The 22,863-nt window shown below is 37.1% G+C and overlaps 1 protein-coding gene across 1 annotated transcript in view; it reads left to right on the forward strand.

Annotated features, from left to right (window-relative positions):
• Positions 1–18,240: 18,240 nt before the first annotated feature.
• Positions 18,241–22,863, forward strand: part of LOC103301729 (transmembrane protease serine 11C-like) — a 53,101-nt gene continuing 48,478 nt past the window's right edge. The window contains exon 1 of the mRNA XM_008158733.2: positions 18,241–18,296. Within this exon, the coding sequence (XP_008156955.2) occupies positions 18,241–18,296 (56 nt within the window). The remainder of the gene's footprint in view (positions 18,297–22,863) is intronic.

Raw genomic sequence — 22,863 nt, forward strand, 5'->3', positions numbered from 1 at the left:
ACTTACAACTACACAGAGCTTTCTTACAATTAAATAAGAGTAATTTTAAGAACTTAAGAACACTAGTGGCAGTTATTTTTTAGAGTTTAAGAATCCTCAAAACCTAAACCCAAATAATGAATTGGAAGTCATGAGGAAAAACAAATGTGAAGAATTGGTTTGCAAAGAGAAAGTTTAATTTCAATGAAATGATCTTAGAGAGACAAAGGAACTTTTCTCTCTCCCTCTTTCTTTCTTTCCCTCTCATACACACACAAACATAAATTAAATAAGATATATTAAAATGTAATGGCACAGCAATTTATATCATCTGAATCATGAATGTTACTGAATTTTTACGGGATCCTAGCATAGCTAAAGCGTGGTTATGCATAATCATCTATGTGTCAGGGCTTCCTCCTTCCAAAAGCTAACTTATGGGTACCAGAAAAACCACATGCGTTATGATGAAAACTTCTTAAAATTCCTCGCGTAAAATTGTGAGATCTACATTGAAGTCATTTACTTTTAAAGAAAAGAAGTTGAAAATTTAACCAACTCCTGGTGAAATGTATAAATAAACTGTTGGCTTACTTTATTTCAAATAAATCTTAAAAATCAGTTCCCTGCCTAAGTATTTATGGAAGTTATGATTTATGGAGGACAATCCAAAACAATTTATTTAATTGGTTCTCAGGTAAGAGAACTGCCAACTTGACTCTAAAAGCTTGGCACTTTCTGCTGCCTTATAATCAAGCTCTATAACTGAGGCAAGCGTCCAGCTTGACACTCCCTTGCTCCACCCTGTGAGGACAATATTAAACTGGTAATTTAGAGTATGCCCCAACGGGACTGGGTTTTCTACCTGTGTTGGTATGTTTGGAAGTGTGTGTGCTGTCACATAATCATAAATGCATTTTTGTTTATTCCTACATATTGAAAGCTATATAAAGGAAATTACTTATTTGAAAAAATATAAAGAAAACTCAATTATTTATTGAAATGCTAGCAGAAATTTTCTAGCACCCTAATTCAGTGCCAGAAAGACTTAGACATACCAAGGAGAATCCTGTTCAATGTATAGAAAATACACAGACAAACCAATAAGAAAACATGGCAAACAAACTGAACACTTCTGAGTTTAAGATAATGAACAGAACTAACAAAAGAGTCAGAATTATCCAAGAAAATTTAGAGCTAACAATTGACTTTTTCTTGCACTTGGAGGTCTTGATTATAGAGTGGTCGATCAATAGTTTAAAATATTTATTAAGCCCTTCTATGTTTCAGGTTTTCTACTACATACTGATGAAACAATGATAAGTAAGGTCTTAGTCCCTGCCCTTAAGACACTCAGAGAATGGTGGTGTTGACAAAACCATAACATAATGGATGCAACGATAAAGTGTATGATATTTATTACAGAATAACAAAAGAAGGAGAAGGTCCTAGAAGACTCAAGGAAAATATTTTATAATATCAAAAGAGAGTCTTCCAGAGCATCAATTTGCCATGAACCATGCTAATTACTCTGTGGTTAGAGAAAAAGGGATCTAAGAACTTAAATTATTCACCTGAAATGGCACAGGCTCTAACTTACACAATTCAATTACCACTTTCCAGTTTGCTAAACAATAAATGGTCTAAACAGATCCAAAATAGATTCTCTCTCTGTTTTTTATATGTGTACATAATCCAAATCTCAAAACCCAGCTCTTTCCATTTCTAATCAGTCAGTTTGATTAATCTCCAATGGGGAAAACAGGTCATTTCCCCCACATATTTCTAGTGACTTGTTTCTAAAACAACCAGTTGTTTTAAAGAAACTGGTCCTGCCCTAGCTGATCTGGCTCAGTGGATGGAGCGTTGGCCTGTGGACTGAAAGGTCTCAGTTCGATTCCGGTCAAGGGCATGTACCTTGGTTGCAGGCACATCCCCAGTGGGAGGTGTGTAGGAGGTGGCTGATCGAGGTTTCTCTCTCATCGATGTTTCTGACTCTCTATCCCTCTCCCTTCCTCTCTGTAAAAAAAATCAATAATATATATATTTTTTTAAAAAGAAACTGGTCCCTTATTATGGGAGCTATTTAATCAAAAGCTGGATTGTTTCCTCTAGAAATGTTTTAGAAGGTTTCTGAAATGGTTCAGCCTAATAGTAGATCATTCCTATGGTCCCTTTCCATCTAAGATTCGCACCATGATACACAAATAGTTCGGAGGAAGCATGAGACCTCTGTGAAGAAGTAAGTTCAGAGTATTGGAACACTTGTTTGTTTAATCTGGTGCACAACCATGAAACAAATCATCTAGAGTAAAGAAATCAAACCAATCAGAATTCAAATTAAATAGAAACTCATTTTGGAGAAAAAGGCACTGCATGAAATTGAAGAATTAATTTTGAAGCAAGCCAGAGCTCACAGGGCTTTCTCCAGGGCTAACTCTACATGTAACCTACCTCCAAACATCAAAATTAGACTGATATTACTAAAGCAATAAAAAATAAAACATTTGATACATTAATAAATGTTTTTCCTCTGAAAAAAATCATCCATCTAACCAGTCATTCATTTCTTTCATTCTTCCATTTGTTTGCCAATAGCTTTTGAGCATTTATAATGTACCAGGCAGTATTCCGGAGTAGTCAAACAAGTTCTAAAAAAGAGAAACCAGGCAGAGGAAGAAGCAAGGTCAAAAGTTCTGAGGTGATTACAAGTCTGAGGGTTTGAAGAACTGTACAAAGTTAATGTGACTGGGGCAAAACTAACTAAAGAGAGATGGGTTAGATGAGATTGAAGAAATAGGCTTAGGGGCTTTATGAAGAAGTTTGGATTTTATTCTAAACTAGTGGCCCGGTGCACAAAATTCATGCACATTAAAAGGGAATTAATTAAAGGAAATCCTATATAATGAAGAGGTAATATGCAAGTTGACTCTCACGCCCTCACACAAGATGGCCACCCCCATGTAGTCACAAGATGGCCACCACAAGATGGCCAGTAGGGGAGGGCAGTTGTGGGCGATCAGGCCAGCAGATGAGGACAGTTAGGGGCGACCAGGCCAGCAGGGGAGGGCAGTTGGGGGTGACCAGGCCTGCAGGGGAGGGCAGTTGGGGGTGACCAGGCCTGCAGGGGAGGGCAGTTGGGGCCAACCAGGTGGGCAGGGGAGGGCAGTTAGGGGTGACCAGGTCAGCAGGGGAGTAAGTTGGGGGTGACCAGGCTGGCAGGGGAGCAGTTAGGCATCGATCAGGCAGGCTGGCAAGGGAATGGTTAGGGGGTGATCAGGCTGGCAGGCAGAAGTGGTTAGGGGCAATCGGGCAGGCAGGCAGGTGAGTGGTTGGGAGCCAGCAGTCCCGGATTGTGGGAGGGATGTCCGACTGCCAATTTAAGCCTGATCCCACAGTCGGACATCCCATGAGGGGTCCCAGATTGGAGAGGGTGCAGGCTGGGCTGAGGGACAACCCCCACCCCCCAGTGCACGAATTTCATGCACTGGGCCTCTAGTGTTTTAATATTGCTATTTGCCCTTTCTCTATAATAGAAGTGTCAGAGATGAAAGAAAATTAGTAAAATGTATATGAAAATCTCCCTCCTGTCAGAGTCTGGGATGCGCTGTGGGACCCAGAGAGTCAAGTCCCCACCCACCCACACGTGCCTCGAAATTGCGCCAGATTGAGACCCAGCCAGCCCCACCATTATTGGGCGAGTCCCAGACCCAGCTGGCCCCACCCCTGTCAAGCCCCGCCAGGCAGGGGGCACAACATCAGGTCCCTCATCAAGCCCCGCTGGGTGGGGGCCAGAGCCTCAGGTCCCCCTTCAAGCCCCACTGGGTGGGGGTGCATGGCCTCAGGTCCCCTATCAAGCCCTACCAGGGTGGGGGCAAGGCCTGAGGTCCCCTGTCAAGCCCCACTGAGTGGGGGGCACAGCCTCAGGTCCCCCACCCCAGCCCGGTGCCACACAGCCTCAGGTCACTGCTGATCAGTCATTTCGGCATCACGGCTGACGACCATTTGCATATTAACCTTTTATTATTATGATTTGAGACAAGATTTTGTGATCAATTTTCCATTTTCTAAAGATTTATCTGGCTACTCTAAAAGGAAAGAACTACAAGAGGACAAAAGTAGAAGGCAAATGAGTCAGGAGACACAGTAATCCAGGAAAACAATGGGTCTGACTTGGATTGAGGCATGAGCAGTGAAGATGGTGAAAAATTGTTGAATTCAGGAAATATTTTTAGAAAGAAACCATAGGAATTTTTAATAGACTAAATTTAGGGGCTGAGAGAAATGGAGAGATCAAGGTTGACTCAACTTTTAAGCCTGAACAACTGAGAGGAAACTTTGGGAGGAAGAGCAAGTTTGGGGATGGATAATCAAGAGTCTCTTTCTGAGCCTATTACATTCGATATGTACAAGCCAGCAGGTCAAGCAAACAACTGTAAATATAGATCATGAGCTTGGGGGAGGGATTGAGATGTGACATAACCTCTTTGAAGACATTTACATTTTCAAGGAAGTAGGAGAAAAAAGTGATATTGAATGACTAGAAGAAAGAATGGGAAATGTAGCTTTTAGAACATAATACTAGAAAACATCTTTTTAATTTGCATCTCTCAGATGATCAGTGACTTCAAGCACTTTTTCATATGCCTTTTGGCCTTCTATATGTCTATTTTGGATAAGTGTCTATTGAGGTCCTTTGCCCATTTTTTAATTGGGTTATTTATCTTCCTTTTGTTAAGTAGTATGAGTTCCCTGTAGATTTTGGAGGTTAACACCTTATCGGATATATCATTGGCAAATATGTTCTTCCATACAGTGAGCACTCTTGTTATTTTATTGATGGTTGCTTTTGCTGTGCCTCACACCTGTAAGAATGGCTGTCATCAACAAATCAACAAACTACAAGTGTTGGCGAGGATGTGGAGAAAAAGGAACCCTCATGCACTGCTGGTGGGAATGCAGACTAGTGCAGCCTCTGTGGAAAACAGTATGGCATTTCCTCAAAAAACTAAAAATGAAACTCCCATTTGACCCAGTGATCCCACTTCTAGGAATATATCCCAAGAACTCAGAAACACCAATCAGGAAGAATATATGCACCCCTATGTTCATAGCAGCACAATTTACAATAGCTAAGATTTGGAAACAGCTTAAGTGCCCATCAGCAGGTGAATGGATTAAAAAACTGTGGGACATCTATACAATGGAATACTATGCAGCTATAAAAAAGAAGGAATTATTACCATTTGTAACAGCATGGATGGAACTGGAGACCATTATGTTAAGCAAAATAAGCCACTCAGAGAGAGATAATATCACATGATCTCACTCATATGTGGAATCTAATGACCAGCATAAACTGATGAACAAAAATAGACCCAGAGACATAGAAACATTGAACAGACTGTCAAATCTCAGAGGGAAGGCAGGGGAGGGTGGGGGGGGGGAAGAGAGAACAACCAATAAACTCATATGAGTATATGCATAACCCAAGGACTCAGACAGTGGGTAGTAAAGGCTTGGGGGTAGGGGAGAAGAGGGCAATGGGGGGAGGGGGAAGGGACATATATACTCCTTTCAACAATAAAGATTTATTAAAATATATACTAGTATATATATATATATGTATATATATATCCTACCTTATAATAGAGAAACATGCAAATTGACCGCACCTCCGCTATGCCCATGATTGGGCTGGTGAGAGGCTGGGGGGTGGGACTCTGGGTGGCCTATCCGGCCGTTGAGAAGATCAAGATGGCGGTGCCCAATCCTCTTAGTTCCGGGGGTCCCTGGGGAGATCGCCAACCTGGGGGGGGCATGGCCGGGCCCATCCAGCTGCTCCTGGGGGTCCCCGGGGCGATCGCCAACCTGGGGGGGCGTGGCCGGGCCCAGCCAGCTGCTCCCAGGGGTCCCTGGGGAGATCGGCACCCCGGGGAGGTGAGGCGGGACTTGCCCAGCTGTTCCCAGGGTCCCTGGGAACATTGCAGGCATGTGGTTGCTGAGACCCAGACCAGGCCTCTGGCCACAGATTCATAGCTTTGCGGAGACCTAGGGCAGGGATCTGCCTCATCTGCAGAGAGACAGAGGTTCTGCAGTGCCCCCAAGATGTGGGTGGGCCCAGCCAGGGATCAAGGGGCATGGAAGGACTCCTGGCAGAGGGGCAAGGACCCTCACCCCTGAGGCGGGGGTTGAGGGGTGGTGCCACCTCAGTGGAGGGGTGCTGCACTGCAGGGTACTGGACTGACTGATGTGATTCAGAGAAGCTCCCAGTGCTAATGGGCCTCGCTCAGGCGGCCTTCACACTTCAGAGGCAGTGACTCCTGCTCCTGCCTTCACCCAAAAGCAAGCTCGGGACACCCTGCCCCAAAGCAGAGCATGCCTAGGCAGTGAGTGGGAAGCCTTCCACCTGCTTCAGAGAAGGGGGGGCAGTAAAGAATGGGGGGAGAGGAAAGAATGTGGAGCATCCTCAATGAAGAGGTGCTTGAGAAAGAGGCTCAGAAGCCTGACTGGAAGGTTTGTTCTGTTTGCCGGGCCGCTGCCCCTTAGGAAACGCAAAGAGCATGGCTCTGAGGGCTTCCTGTGTGCTGAGTCAAGTTCCACAGCCAACTGGAATTGGCCTCAGTTTCCTGGTCTGTAAAATGGATGAAGCGTGTCCCAGTGCCTCAGTTTCCTGGTCTGTAAAATGGATTACACGTGTCCCAGTGCCTTCACTGAGCTTTGATGGCCAATTGAGATACTATATAAAGAAAATGAGGGAAGAAGTGAGAAAGAAAAGGAAGGACGAGCAACACAAAAGAAAGACTGAAAGGAACCTGTAAACCCATTGTCACATAAATAGGGAATATAGTCAATAGTGTTGTAATGATGGTATGATGCCAGGTGGGTACTAGAAATATCGGGGAACACTTTGTAAAGTATATGATTGTCTAACCACTATTCTGTAACTAATATAAAACCTGAAACCAATACAAAATAATGTTGAATGTAAAGAAATGAAAATTGGAGTGAAATTTTTATAAATTTCAAAGTTTAAATAAAAGCTGTAAAGGAAGGAAGGGGAGAATAAAAAGTGTTTTTCATTTGCCACTTCATTAAAAAGACAGTTGTCTTTATATGGTGCTTTTATACTTTTCTAAGTCATTATCTCATTTTAATTTCCGGGCAACTTAAAGACAAGATAAGTATCCCCTCCACTATTCAAAGAAAGGAAATCTTGGTGTCTGGTCCTAATGATTCAATCGTCAAGCCCTTATTGTAAAGCAGGGTTAGTAAAATTTTCTGTGCAGGGTCATATCTATACTAATAAAAGTCTTGGGGGTGATCAGGCCAGCAGGGGAGGGTATTTGGGGGCAATCAGGCCCGCAGAGGAGCAGTTAGGGGGCAATCAGGCCAGCAAGGAAGCAGTTAGGGGGCAATCAGGCAGGTAGGTGAGCAGTTAGGAGCCAGCGGTCCCGGATTGTGAGAGGGATGTCCAACTGCAGTGAGAGGGATGTCCAACTGCAGGATTAGGCCCGATTCCACAGGAATCGGGCCTAAACCTGCAGTTGGACATCCCCCTAGGGGTCCCATATTAGAGAGGGTGCAAGCTGGGCTGAGGGACACCCTCCCCAGTGCACGAATTTCGTGCACCGGGCCTCTAGTATATATATATATGTATATATGTATATGTGTGTGTGTGTGTGTGTGTGTGTGTGTGTATATATATATATATATATATATATATATATATATAGTATATGAGCTCAAGAAATATCTTGATATCTTAAAGAAGATGAAAACAAAATGTTTTTAGCATCACAGCAAAAAGGGACTTAAAAATAATGTTACATTTGATTTTATTAAAAGTAAGAATTTTTTGTTATTCAAAAGATTCCATTAAAGGATAAAAAGACCAAATGACTGAGTGAGATTATTACAATACACATAACTAACAACTATCTTATATCTAGAATTTATAGGAAGGACTACAAATCAATAAGGAAAAGACAGATAACTCGGTAGAAAATGGGCAAAAGGTTGAAACAGGTACATCAAAAATAGAAGAAATCCAAATTTCATTTAAATTTTATACACCTATAGGATTGCCTAGCAATGTTAACATTATGAATATACTTAAACATGTCTAATGTGCATGGTTCTATTCCAATAATAGATTCTATTTCTTCCACAACTAGTCATTTTCCTAAACTATGTTTTTGAGGGTAAAATAAAAAGATACATATAATCCCATTTTGTAACAAGATACAGGCTTAAATGATTCAGATAGATTGTTAAACAATTGTACTTGCAATAATAAAAGTGAAAATGTTTTAAATAAAAGCTGTGTGTGTGTGTGTGTGTGTGTGTGTTTAAATAGAATACTTATAAAGCCCTTAGAAAAATAGTTAGGGAATCAATGTTCCCAAATTTTCTTAGCTGGTAATTTTCTACATTTCCATTTGTATATTCTCTTTGTGAATGATATAAATTTAAGATTAGCATTTTACAGATTTTATAATTTTCAATGTTTTATAGAGAAAGTCTTGAAGTAAACATCTTTTAATATTCTAAACATTTCCACTTTCTATAACCATAGCAATTAAGTTTCCTGTTTTTGTACTACTAGTCAGGAAAAATGGCCAGGGTTTCCTACCAGCTGTTTCTTATTTATTTATGTATTTACTAGAGGCCTGGTGCACAAAAATTCATGCACTTCGGGGGGGGGGGGTCCCTCAGCCTGGCCTTCCCCCTCTCACTGTCCAGGAGTCCTCAGGGGATGCCCTACTGACAGCTTAGGCCCGCTCCCCATGGCTGATCAGGGGAAGGCACCACCCCCATTACCCCCTCACTGCTGCTGCCTCTGGCCTCCCTCCATGGGAGGCAACCCGTCAATCAGGGGAAGGTGACGCCCCCATCACGCCTCTGCTGCTGCCACTGCCAGCCATGCAGCTGCCTGAGCCTCAGCCCTCGCAGCCACCGTGGTTTGCCTGAGCTTCAGCCTGGCCCTCATTGCCTGAGCCTCAGGCTCTGGGTAGCAGCAGCCGCCATCTGTGGCTTGTCTGAGCCTCAGGCAGCCGCTGCAGCTTTGTCCAGAAGGACACAGCATCAAGTCCCCTCCCATCTGCACGCTCCTCGCCAAGCACGCAGCCCTGCCCACACGTGCGTGCCTGCCGCACAGGCAGCCTCCTGCTGATCGGTCTTTACGGCGTGATAGCGTACGGCCATTAGCATATTAGCTCTTTATTATATAGGATGTATTTATTTATGTATTTATTTATTGATTGATTTAATGTTTTTATTGATTTCAGAGAGAGGAAGGGAAAGGGAGAGATAGAAACATCAATGATGAGATAGAATCATCAATTGGCTGCCCCCTGCATGCCCTCTATTGGGGATCCAGCCCACAATGTGGTCATGTGCCATGACCAGGAATTGAATCATGACCTCCTGGTTAATGGATATACCTCAACCACTGAGAAACACCAGCTGGGCTGTCTCTTTATTTGATTTGCAACTGGAGGAAAAATTGTCAAATTTAGTAACCAACTCTATCACTTTGAGATACTAATAGATGTTCAGAAAAGAAGAATCAGTAAATCTCTTGAATATTATGAGATATTTATATGTTTCTACTAATAGCAGGAAAATGTCAGAATTTTACCTAAACTTTCTATTTCATCTAGTTTTCTGTAGTGTAATTGGCTCATAACTTTAAAATGTGGGTTTTATTATAAACATCCACACTGAAGAGAAACTTTAACCTTATCTCAGAGCCTTACTGATGAATTTTTAGATGGCAACAATATAAAGCTAAATTTCATGAACAGCAATGATGGCTGTTAGTGTAACTATCTATGTGGATAATACAGGGGTTGGCAAATGTAGGTTTACAGTTGTTAGTATGAGAAACACAGTTTCTTCCTGTTTATTTATTTATTATTGCATTATTTATTGTTATTATTAACCTACTTTGGCCCACCAGACATTTTTGCATATTGTTGTGTTTAGAAAAATAAGGAATAAGGAAATAAATTCAACTCATAATATGATCTAATGGTCACATTAGTCGAAGAGGTAGTATTTTCCTTAAAAGTTACTTAAACTCTATGCAAAAGGTCAGAGAAGTTAATTGATGTGACCAACTTCATCCACTAGAAAAAGGCAGAAGACAACTCAACTGCTGGTTATCTGATTCAGACCAAAGTTCTTCACCACTCCCCACCTCTCCCTACGATGTACCCTGCTCTTCCCCTCACATTGGTCTATTGAAGGACCATGGTGAGCCATGCCAGGGTTTCCGTTTCCTTTTCTGCAAAGCTTCAACAAGAATACTCCCTACTTCCTAGGGTTTTACTTCAGGTAAATGAGGAAGTGTGAGCATTTATATAAAATAGAAAATTTGGTTATTAAAAAAAAATTTTAATAGAATAACTGAGTCAACAACAAAAATTTTAAGTGGGAATTTTTACTCTGAAGATATACAATCAGGCAATTTATTTCACAACCAACTATAGAGTCTAAAAATGTATTTTATATTACTCTTTAATTTCAATGATAATAAGAGTGACATCTTTTATTGAAGATCTAAACCACTCAGAAAAGAAGTGCCACTCTTCAGCAGAAAGTACAAAATTGTCTCGAATTCGGAGGTTCCAGTGCTATTAGGTAAAGGATCTTGGTTACCTGCAGTCTGGCTGGGTAGTTTCAAGAAGGCTGTCTGTTTTTTTAATGATTCCATTCAGAATTCTTGCCAAACAAAACCTGATCAGGAAACATTAAAGTGTAAAAGCTTCAAAATTCATACTCTCTTGTTAGCAACAGTTACATTTTCTTGTTAAGTGAAGTTAACATTAAATCTTTCTTTTTACACAACAAAGTGCTTTCCCTAATTAGTGTGTTTGGGGAAGGGACAGAAGCTCTCATAAAATGCCTTCTCGATCTCTTTCTTTTATAAAAATGAAGCACAGCTACAATATTATAAAGTGAGCTTGTTTACATGATTACAAAACTCATTTGAGTAGAACTCATAAAACAGACAATTTCAATGAATTCTAACATTAATATAATGAAAGTGTGGTAGTTAATATTTTCATGCCTACCCTACTATTAAACCTATAAATTATATGAACTTCCTCTAGCCTATCTGTTAAAACTTGCTCCAGATAAAGTAGTTTATAAGGATATCTCTTTTTACTGGCAGTTTTGCTAGGATACTCCCACATAAGCTGATTTGCTGGGTTACCCAGTGTAAACTGCTCTCACTCGCTTCACCTGACCAATTCTGAAGTTATGCTTCAGCTGATAAAATTTATTTAGGTTAAATAATGTTAAGCCGAAACCGGTTTGGCTCAGTGGATAGAACGTCGGCCTGCGGACTCAAGGGTCCCGGGTTCGATTCCGGTCAAGGCATGTACCTTGGTTGCGGGCACATCCCCAGTAGGGGGTGTGCAAGAGGCAGCTGATCGATGTTTCTCTCTCATCGATGTTTCTGGCTCTCTATCCCTCTCTCTTCCTCTCTGTAAAAAATCAATAAAAAATAAATAAATAAATAATGTTAAATTCATTTTAACATTTCCTCACTAACTGTTCTACTTCATCAGGGGTATTTGTCTTTGATAAATAGGAACCATGAAAGCAAAAGTTGCCTTTCCCCCAGGATTTTTTAGAAAAATAATGTATGATGGTGGACCAAGCAAAGATGACTGATGATATTCTAATGTTGTTTATAATTGTAGCCTAACAATAGTCAAATATCTGGTCAAGTCAGTCAGGTGGCCTCCCACCATCAGGCAGCCCTGATATGACTTTTGCTCAGTAAAGAACAAATGACTATTCATTTCTAACCAAATGCTTTGCCAATGTCTTCACACACATGTAGACAGCTATATCTGTTTAATATTGCTTGACTATTTAACTCCTGAGATTGTTTTACAGAGTCATTATGAATAGCTGCCAATTCTCCCTAGAGAGGTCATTTGTTCAGGTGTCCAGCATACAATATATGTATCACATGTTAAGGAATAACGTACAAAACTATGAATAAAAATTCCCATTAACAGTAAGTAAAATAATAAACTAAAATTTCATACAAAAAATTGTTTTCTTATAGATCAAAAACCTAATCATTGAAATAATGACCTGCAATAATAAGAGTAGTGATAAGAATGATAGTTATAAATAGTTGATATTTGTGAAGCATTTGCTAACCACCTGGCCCCATGTAATAATGCCAGGACAGATATTATTACAACTATTTCTTTAATATGCTTTATTGATTTTTTTAAGAGGGAAAGAGATAGAGAGATAGAAACATCAATGAGAGAGAAATATTGATCATCTGCCTCCTGCACATCCCCTCTGAGAATGGAGCCTGCAACCCTGTAATGTGCCCTGACCAGAAATCCCACTGGTGACCTTTTGTTTCATGGGTTGATGCTCAACCACTGAGCCACGCCGGTTGGGCACAACTATTTTTAACAGGGAAAACCTAAGGTTTAGAGAAGTTAAGTAAATATCTAAGATCATAGAACTGGTAAATTGCATAGTTAGGATTTCCAGGCAGGTTTTCAGTTCTAAAGCCTGTGTACTTATTCTTTAGACACTAATTATTAGCATAATTTTAATTTTTTATATATAAATGTTATCTTTATTTTCCCAACCCTATCAGTTTTCAACTTAAGAATCAGACCCTGTAAATACAATTTCCTCTACATTATAATGGTATTCATGTTCTCATGAGTACCTTCCACATTATGGGAATCTCCATGTTCTGGTGATCTAGCTTTTCAAGGGTTATTATGCACTCGCATCCCTTATTATCAACAAATATGCACTGGCTGTCATTCAAATTGGAACCTACAGAATAATGACACTCAGATGGTTTAGTAATTTTCTTTTTGTTCTTCTCCGTGTCTTTATGGACAAATTCTCACTCATAGTGTGATCATATACAGCCTCCTTTTGAACCATGTTGCTTCTATCTGTAAGTACCACATAGAACCTGACCTATTTTCCCTTCTTTCCCAGTCTCAAACATGCCCATAGCCTGTGCCCATGAAGCCACTCATTCATATAAGCCTCACCACTGTAACCACCTATCTTCAACAGATGTTTCTTCTGGAGATTTCCTAAACTTCCAACCCCCAGGAATGATGGGGGTGTCTATGCAGGGGCAGAAAGACTGGCTTCTCTCAAAGTCTGTGCCACACCTTTTCAACAATCATTCAACAATAAACAATTCTGAGGGGTCTAAAGACTCAAAAAAATCTCTTGAATATTTCATTCATTAATCATGTCTTGCTTAAAATCTCACCAAACTCCTCATTTTAATAAAATGTTCTTCAGTTTAGGGCCTTGACTGCTCCAACTCTAAGAGCTGACAGTCCCAAGGACCCGATGCATCCCCTGCACTCCCTCTGGCCACCGCCACCAATGTAAAACTGACTCCTATGAAGGAAAGAAAACTAAAGCTTTCATATCAATGTGATGAAACAGATGCTGAGAGGGAACTTAGGATGAAGGTGTGAAGGATATTGATAAAGGCTTCTGCACTTTAACTAGTGTTCTACTGTAGTTTTTAAACTACTATAGCTTTTTCTACACACATGGTTAACTGAATCAAACACTATCTGCAATTCCTAAACTCCTTTCTAGTTCTAATGATGTCCTGAGTTAATACCACTCATAGTCATGCTCATCCTGGGCCACCTGAGAAATCCTTCCTATTGCTCCTCTTTGATGATTTATGCATCTCATCTGATAAATTCCCTGGCTTTTTTTTGGTCCTGAACAGGCTTAAGATACAAATTTATTTCTTTTCAATCTTAAATATTCCACTTTCTCCCTACTTTTGAGGGTTAGAGCATTTTAATGAGAAAGGTATAAATTTGAGTGAACTGTCAAAATCATGAGCAATAAAAATATGATTATAGAAAAACCAACAACAGCTCCAAAGATATGTTTAGACCACCTACTTGGACCAACTTTTTTAAAAACTTTAACATTATTCTTCAAATTTTATGTTCTATATAATTATATTATTCTGTGTTGTTGTTTTTTTAAATCCCTGTTCGGTTTGTAGCTCTTATCAGAACAAGGCAACAATTTTTCTAAAACTCTGAAGCTTTTTTTCAATCCCTTCTCTAAAACTTTTCTATTTAGGACACTTGTCAAACTTGTTTTATATAAACTGCCTATAACTTCATTTTTCTCCAAACCTGGCTCAGGAAACATCAATTGCAACATAAAATGCCCTTAATTTTATAGAAACACTTATCCATAATATGAGATCAAAATGCAGTTTCTTTTTCATCAATTCTAGATACCCAGAGGTAAGTACAACTTTTGTTTCTTTGTAATTTCATATAATCTGGGGGATAAATGCTAGTTTAAAAACATGTAATTTTAGGACTCTCTTCAATGGCAAACATTTAAAAAACTAGAAAATAAGAATAACTCTTTAATAAGGAAGACCTCTCTAGTTAGAGGGATTCTTAAAACCTGCTTCCCCCCAAAAAAAATGTTTTTAACTTTTAAAAGTAAATTTTTAAGAATTTTAAATAATAATTTAAAAGTGAACCAAATAAAAATGCTCTGTAAATGAGATAAAGAACCTAGAGAAATAAGAACTAAAGCACATAGCATTTGCCTCAAGCAGACTTGAAATTACCTATTAATTAAAAGAAAATATTTACTGAAAAGTGAATATATATTTTAAATTACAAACATATGGAAAAGTTCAATAAAAGCCTATATTTTGAAATCCTAGATTTTAATTATTCAGGTAAGTTTTTAACATTTAAGAATGCAAAGTCTATATATGTCTATTTACAGTTTATGTTTCTTATGGAACTCAACAATATTGAACAATATAATTATTGTTATTCAGAAGACAAAAATATATAGCCAATAACCTATGACCAGTTTTTCGATGAAATTTATACAATCACATCATATATGTGTACAAACTTTTCACAAAAATTTTCTGGGATTTAAGTTTTCAATAAATTAAAATATTATTGACTTTCATCTCAGAATTCCCACCATGATGCATAACAGATAACAGATATTCAATGAATACTGAATGTTTTAAAATCTTTAAAATAAATTAAAGTTTTAAAATCTTAATGGCATTAAAAGGCAAATTAATTTTTTTGTTCACCATAGATGAGATTATAGCCACAAAGATAATTTTATATTATATGCAGCAATTTTTTATTATGACTTCCAAAACCAAAATATACTTGGAAAAATCTAGAATGCATCTTTAAACATTACTAAACTTCTTTCAAATACTTTTTCGAGCATACAGCATTTATTAATGGGTCAGAAAGGTATATACAGAGACACACAGACACTCAGACACACAAGTATTTTCAAACACATACAATTTTGAAACTTAAAGGAATAATATATAAACATAAAAACAATCATACGCACATTAACCAAAACAACAACAACAAAAAAGTAGTCTCAGGTAAGAATAAGAATAATTAGAGAATTTAACCAATATTAGTTTTTGTTAGACAATTTTTACAAAAATAAAGTATGAGTTATTAACAATAAGTATATACATAGATATTCATTAACAAAATGTATAATACTATTTTTCAAAGTATAAATTTCATGTAAATTCATACTTTGAATTTCATGTAAATTCATACTTTGAATTTCAAGTTTAAACTAACTTGTTGGTATTTCAAATAAAAAAAATTTTTACATAGAACAATGTCCTCTAAAATAGCTTATTATATTTAAAAGCCAATAAAAAATTTTTCTTTGGCAAATACCTTTTTAAAAACTGAACTATCTTTATGTTTTACCCTTTGTGATTTTATAAAATTTCTCTTCAGTCAATGTTTTCTACTTTAAAAGTACATAACATATATTTTATACTTTTAAAAGAGATCTATTTTAAGTTTTCACATGAAATGTTAAAAGTAACTTTAACTGAATAAAAAACAAAGTTTCTTCATTTTAAAAGAATGAATTTTGCAGGCATATTGTAAGAATGGGAAGGAATTAAAAGCTTTTTAAAAAAATCAGTGACACTGCCAATAATCAACGACAATCAATTTTCACTTTCAGTTCACATCTAAATTTATATATAATTTTACTTGGTTTATAATCATAACTGTTGGTTCACAACTTGGCCCCTGTACACATAGGGCAAGGAGGGAGGAAAGACAGAAGCCACTCTAGATTGTAGGTGGCAGGTTTTAATAAGCAAGGGAACTTACTTATGAGGCTTGGCTTGAGCAACAGTGATATGAGATCTCCACACTCACCTGCCAGAATCATAAAAGTTTATCTCTTACCTGAGTTCAGTCACGTATTCAATCCAGTGGTGTCAACGCACATTGTTCTCTCAAGGTTGCGCCCTTGAAGACGGCTCCTACCATGGGAATGGTGAGCAGAACTTACATTCCAAGGACGGGGTGCGGGGGAGGGGGGGGGCGAGCGGGGGGTTGGGGAGCCTCTGATTGCTGGAGTCCAGCTCCTGAGTAAACCTGTGGCCCGTGGTCCTATCCTCTCAATAATCTCCTCCAACAATGTATAAAACAATTTTGTATTCTGCTTTATTCACTTTATATTTTAATGTCATTTTATACTGCTTCATGATAACTGTCAAAAAGCTTTAAGTTTAGCCTACATTTCAATGCATCAGTTAACATTCATTTAAAAATTCGTTTTTAAATTTTTTTTCACTTCAAGCCAGTGGTTCGTTGACTGAATTTTTTAGTGATAGCTTTTAAAGTGGACACTTGGCATTGTAATAAGGAAAAGAAGAACAGGGGAAAAAAAAGTAAAATATAGTTAAACCTTGAACAACATGGGTTTAACTGAATAGCCTGGCTTATATGCAAATTTTTTTTTTCAATACACTTGGCCCTTATATCCTCAGGTTTTGCATTTATAGATTCAACCAATCAAGAATCAAAAGCAGTATTTTCAAATGCTCACCCATAGATTCCTAACTGCAGATTGAAAATACAGTTGACCCTTGAACAGGTGGGAGTTAGGGGTGCCAGCTCCCGAGCAGTGGAAAATTCATGTATAACTTTTCACTCCCCAAAAACTTAACTACAGTCAGACTTTGCATCTGTGGATTTAATCAACCACAGTTGGGAAATTACAGTTGGAAATGGGAAAATATTGTTTTCTGTGTGTGGTTGGTTGAATCTATGGTCACCAAATCTGCAGATACAAAGGGCCAACTATATTTATCAAAAAAGGTCCATGTCTATTTGAAACTGCACAGTTCAAACCCTGTTGTTCAAGGGTCAACTATACTGTTTTCAAATCAAGGTTGGTTGAATCTGTGATGCAAAGGGCCAACAGTAAAGTTTGGGGGAGAGGAAAGTTATATGTGGATTTTTGGACAGGGTGAGGGGGGTTCAATGTTCCCACTGCTGTTCAAGGGTCAACTATACTTTTAGTTTTTTAAAGTATTGTAGTATACATTATCACAAATGTTAGACATAAAATATATCTAACTTTCAAACAGAAAAGTATGGAATTTAAAAGGAAACTTAGAGTTGTAACTTCCAGGTGGCTAAATATTAGAATGTGTCCTATCTAGTTTCCACACCAATATCTAAATTGGCTGCCAAGAAACACAATGCTCTCCAAACCTTTGAAAAACTAGCAGTTAAATCTTTTTTTTTTTTTTTTTTTTAGTAAAAACAACACCCTTTGGATTTCAGGGAATATAAAATTCTTTAATGGGCACTAGTATTAGGATCATTGTAAAAATTTCAGGAAGGAATTCATCAAAGGATGATATATGGGTTGAAAGAGTCAAGAGTGATATGAGTTGGAGAGCATTCAGATTCTAATGGAGGGTTAGAGCTTGGACAGCCATTGGCCTTCCACCAAAAAGCAATAACGAAACTGCCAAAAATTTTGGAAGTGGATTCAAAGGAGCAGAAAGAGCAGCTGCTTGCCTCCAGATTCACAAAAGGCAAAAACTGGGTGAGTAAAGGCTCTTTTCAAACCAGGGGACCCTATTGTTTTGGTCACTCACAGCAACTGAGTTTTAAATTTTGCCTTCACTTGGGTCATGTGATTATTTATTATTTATGGGGCAGCACCTATACAGCTCATGTTTTACTAATGTAAAATTAATTAGCAAATGTTCAGAAAGCACTTTGAAGATGAAAAGTTGTGTGTCTGCTAAGTATAATCATTATACTACTATCATAAAACACATAAAAGTCACAGAATCTCGTAAGCTAAATAGATGGAGAATGACTGTGCCGCGCAGCACTCGAGGAGAAGATGGCAAAGGAGCAACCTCGGCAGAGGAAGCAAGCATGGCTGCCCCTACAGAAAAGGTGAGCTTACGTGGGGAGGCGGTGGGTGCAGGTTGGCCTGCCTTTGCTCCTTGGGCCTACTTTCTGAAGGGACCAAATTAAAGTAGCTTCATGGGTATTTTAAAGATCTTTAAAAACAAGGTTACTCTCGCAACTTTTTATGGAAATAAGAGCAATGTAAATCACAAAGGAAAAACAAGAATGAATAAGATTGAAAAACTGTAATTATTCGAATCTGCCTGCTTGTGAATTATTGTGAAAAGTCTTTCCATCACAAGTAGGCCATTCCTGAAAAGTATATGGATAATTGCTGTAATTGCTGAAGTAAAATTGGGGGATTTTACTTTTAAAAAGATAATTTCACTTAGAAAATGTAAAGAATACAGGATAGTTACATCTCTCTATTTCTAATGCTGTATGTTGCTATAGAGGCAATATTTGTGTTCATAATATGCTATTTTACCTATAGGAAGTGGAAGACAAGGTTTAGGTCTTAATTTTTAATTACTGAAACATTGCAATGCTTCACTGCTATATAGTGTTAGCAGTATAATTTAACATTGTAGTTGGAAACAGGAACAGCAACAAGAAGAGAGGATTTTATTCCTTCCCATTAACAGGGCCATATGCCCAGATAGTTATTGGCCTGAAGGTCAAAGAAGTGTGTTGATGGTTAATAGCACACAAAGAAGTACAAATAATTTTTGTGATGATTCTTAATGTAATCAAACTCACAAATACAAATATTCACATACTCATTAGTCTTTCCTAGACTCCAGCAAAATGCATGCCTTGATAAACCCTTTGAGCCTAACCCATATTTTTAATAAAAACTTTAGATGACTTTTCTGATTTTTATATCTTGCCAACAACTAGCCTCTAGGTAAAGAGTATAATATTGAGCAGAATGTAATTTCCCAATAAACAGGTTGAATAATCAGTCATTTTATACATTAATATTTAGCTTCAGCAGCTATAAGAGAACCTCCAAAATTTTTCCATCAAAAGTAGTTAATCCTTTTATTTAATTAACAAAAAGGCTAGAAAAAATATTTAATCTTGGTTTCCAAGTAATATGTTCTATGCCCTTCATGCTCACTTGTTATGCTCCATAAACAATATATGAGAAATCAGACCCTGGCTTCATCCTTTGAAGGAATTAGTAATTTTTAAGTACAACTCACCACTGTTTCTGAAATCCCTATATCCTTAATATCCTCTTATCATTATTATATCTGATGACTTCAGGATATATTTGGTGAAAAAATACAACACTGTGGAAAATTAAAGCAAGTTGCTGAAATTAAAACAAGTTTTTCTATTCCTCAAATTAACTCCATCCCAAGACCCAATTTCGGTTGAATAATATTTCTCCACCAACATTCCACATCATAACACTTTGAGAAAAGTAGGATTTATGTCTGATGTTGTGTTTAGAGAACATTTTAAAGAAAATAATCTAAATGGTGACAAAGTTGAATTTTTCTTTTGAATTGCAAACACACACACACACACACACACACACACGAAAACTGCAGATTGATTAAACCCTTTGCAAATAGGAAGAATATCTATATTTTAGAAAACTCAGGTGACAATGACAGAAATACTTAGTTCACCTGCCTTTAAAATTAATTTTTACTTATTACCATAATTTTACATTTATGAATTCAGATATAAGTTACTGTGGTGATCTTTGATTTAGTCTGTAAGGTAAGTGAGAGTTGCAAGATAGAGTGGCCTATATGATTTAATTTTCCTTCTGGAGATCAGGAACTCTCACCCAAAACCTAAACATACTAATAATAACTATCCCCCCCGCTAGAATCCCTACCATATCTTCCCTAGATTTTAAATGGCTTAAACAGAAAATATTGTTTTACAATTACCCTTCTTTAAAATTAGGAAACCAGAGTGGTGATCTGCAAAGTTCCTTTCACTTCCAAGAAGCTATGCACATCCCATTCTAGGAACTATCCATTGGAGGGAGGTTTGAAATTAGTAAACAAATTCTGGTATACAAGAACCAGTGTTCCATCACCTTATAGACAAATAAGGAGGGACAATAAGTGAAGTTTATATGTGTGAAATATTGTGGTTTCCAATATTCGATTTTTAATATACAAACAGCATTTTTATATTATTTATTCTAGAAGCATATGGTTGAAAAGAATAAGAAAATATACTCCAAATATTTGCTACATCAAGTTTTACACTCCATTTATAACATTTTTTTAAGCTTATCCCATGGAAAACTATGTTAAGTAAAATATACAGACATATACCTGTGGGTATAGGAAAGGTTGCTTTAGGATAACATATTCATCTATAGGAAACTAAGTTACCAAGGTTTTACTATATTATTTAGTCATTTATCTTTCAAAAAAATTTAAACACTATTTTACATTCAGTAAGTGAGTTGATCAACTTGGGGAAAAGTGTTTTCCTCTAAATTTTTACAGAGTGAAATGTCTCTTAGGTTATTTTAAATTTTATTTTATTATAGATCCAAAAAGTTCCTGGGCATTGTGTTTCTACAGAAATATTAAGATATTCATTTATGTGCAGAGCATGTACAAACACAATTTAAGCAAAATATATTTAAATTGTCAAAGTTTTTTAAAGTAAAATGAAATTTCTAAAAAGATTTGGAGTTGGAAATTTCACCTGCATTGGAATCTAGTTAATATTATCTGTTCATGAAATAACACCTATTTGAGGAATACTTGTTAACTAACTAAAAAATAAATTTCCGAAAATATATTAAATTGTTTGCAAACAAAAATCAAATTAATATAGGTGTTTCAAATTGATCAATATTTAGTACTGTCATTGTAATGTATGTTGATTATATGCTTACATATATATATACATTAACATAACAATATATAAATCTGAAATATATATACAAACCTATGTGCAATATTGTATGTATGGTAGATGAAATATACAAAACAAAATATTAAGAATTTATATTATGTTAATATAAAATATATAGACCAAATATAAATATATATATATATATATTATGGGCTGAATTTTATTCTTCAAAATTCACATGGTGAAGCCCTAATCCCTCATCCCTCATATCTCAAAATCACTGTAGGATTTAGAGATAGGGTCCTGAAAGAGGGAATTAAGTTATGAGATTATTAGACTGAGCCCTAATCAAATATGACTGATGTCTTTATAAGAAGAGTAAATTAGGACGCAGATATGTAGAGGAATCTCCATGTAAAGATACAGGGAGACAACAGTCATCTGTGAACCCAGGAGAATGGCTTCAGAAGAAAACAATCCTGCCAACCCCTTGATCTCAGGCTTCTAGTTCCAAAATTGTGACAAAATAAATTTCCATTGTTGAAGTCTCTCAGTCTATTGTACTTCGTTATGGAAGCCCTTGCAAACTAGTACAATATTCACTATAGTATATAAAATAAAGTTATTTTTACAGTTTTCACATTTAACATCAGTAATCTTGCTCATCATTATAAATCCCTGGCCTAGTCCAATATCGTGCACATAGAAAATGTTCAATAAACATGAACACAATAAATTACTTAACTTCTAAAGAGAAATTTTCTGTTTATGCCAAAGAAAAACATTATTTAACATTGTAGAAATATGAATACATTGGAATTAGGTTGTTGCCCAATTAATCAATAATATGGTAATTTATTCTAAAAGTTTTTATTATTGCTATTTTCTTACTCTATTGCTTCCATTAATGCTTATTAAAACAACAACACCTATGAGTGTGTGAATAATGCTGAATAAGCCCCCAGAGCTTCTGAAAGCTGTTTTGATTAAGGCATTAAATAAGCTGACTTGAGCACTGTCTAGGGCAGCTCAGTTGATTGGGCATCTTCATTGCATCTGGGGGTTGCCAGTTGATTCCCGTCAGGGCACATGCTCAGGTTTCCAGCAGTAAAGGGTGTGCAAGAGGCAGCCAAAGGATATTATATTCATTCTCACATCAATGTTCCTCCCTCCCTCCCTCTCTAAAAGTCAATGTTTTTTAAAAAACAAGCCTGACTTGAGCTCTAAAATATTAAGAAAGGATGGGAAAAGACCAGTCATGCAGCATTATTCAAAGGAAAGCAGGACTGACTATATTAATATCAGAGAAAGAACTAGACTTCAGTGCAAAGAAAATTACCAGATAGAGAGGGAGATTGTATAATGATCAAAAAGTCAATTCACCAAGAAGCTATAGCAACTTTAGAAGTATATTTACCAAACAACAGCTCAGCACACTATGTGAAGTAAAAATCAAAAGAATTGAAAAAGGTTTAAAAATTCAAAATTACATTTGTAGACTTTAATGACCTCTTCAATAAGTGTTAAACAACTACAGAGTAAAACAACAGAGATAGAATAACTCGATAACACCGTCAAACACAATACCTAATCAACATGTATAGAAAGCCTCACCCAACAATAGTAGAACACATTCTTTTTTAAGGATCCATGGAACATAGCCATGCAAGGTCATATGCAGTGCCCTAAAAAAAAAAAAAAAATTTAATAATTTAAATCATATATAGTATATTTGTCACTTGCAATAGAATCAAACTAGAAGTCAAAT

The sequence above is a fragment of the Eptesicus fuscus genome, chromosome 2 (genome assembly GCF_027574615.1).
Source record: "Eptesicus fuscus isolate TK198812 chromosome 2, DD_ASM_mEF_20220401, whole genome shotgun sequence".
In the NCBI taxonomy this organism is placed as follows: Eukaryota; Metazoa; Chordata; class Mammalia; order Chiroptera; family Vespertilionidae; genus Eptesicus; species Eptesicus fuscus.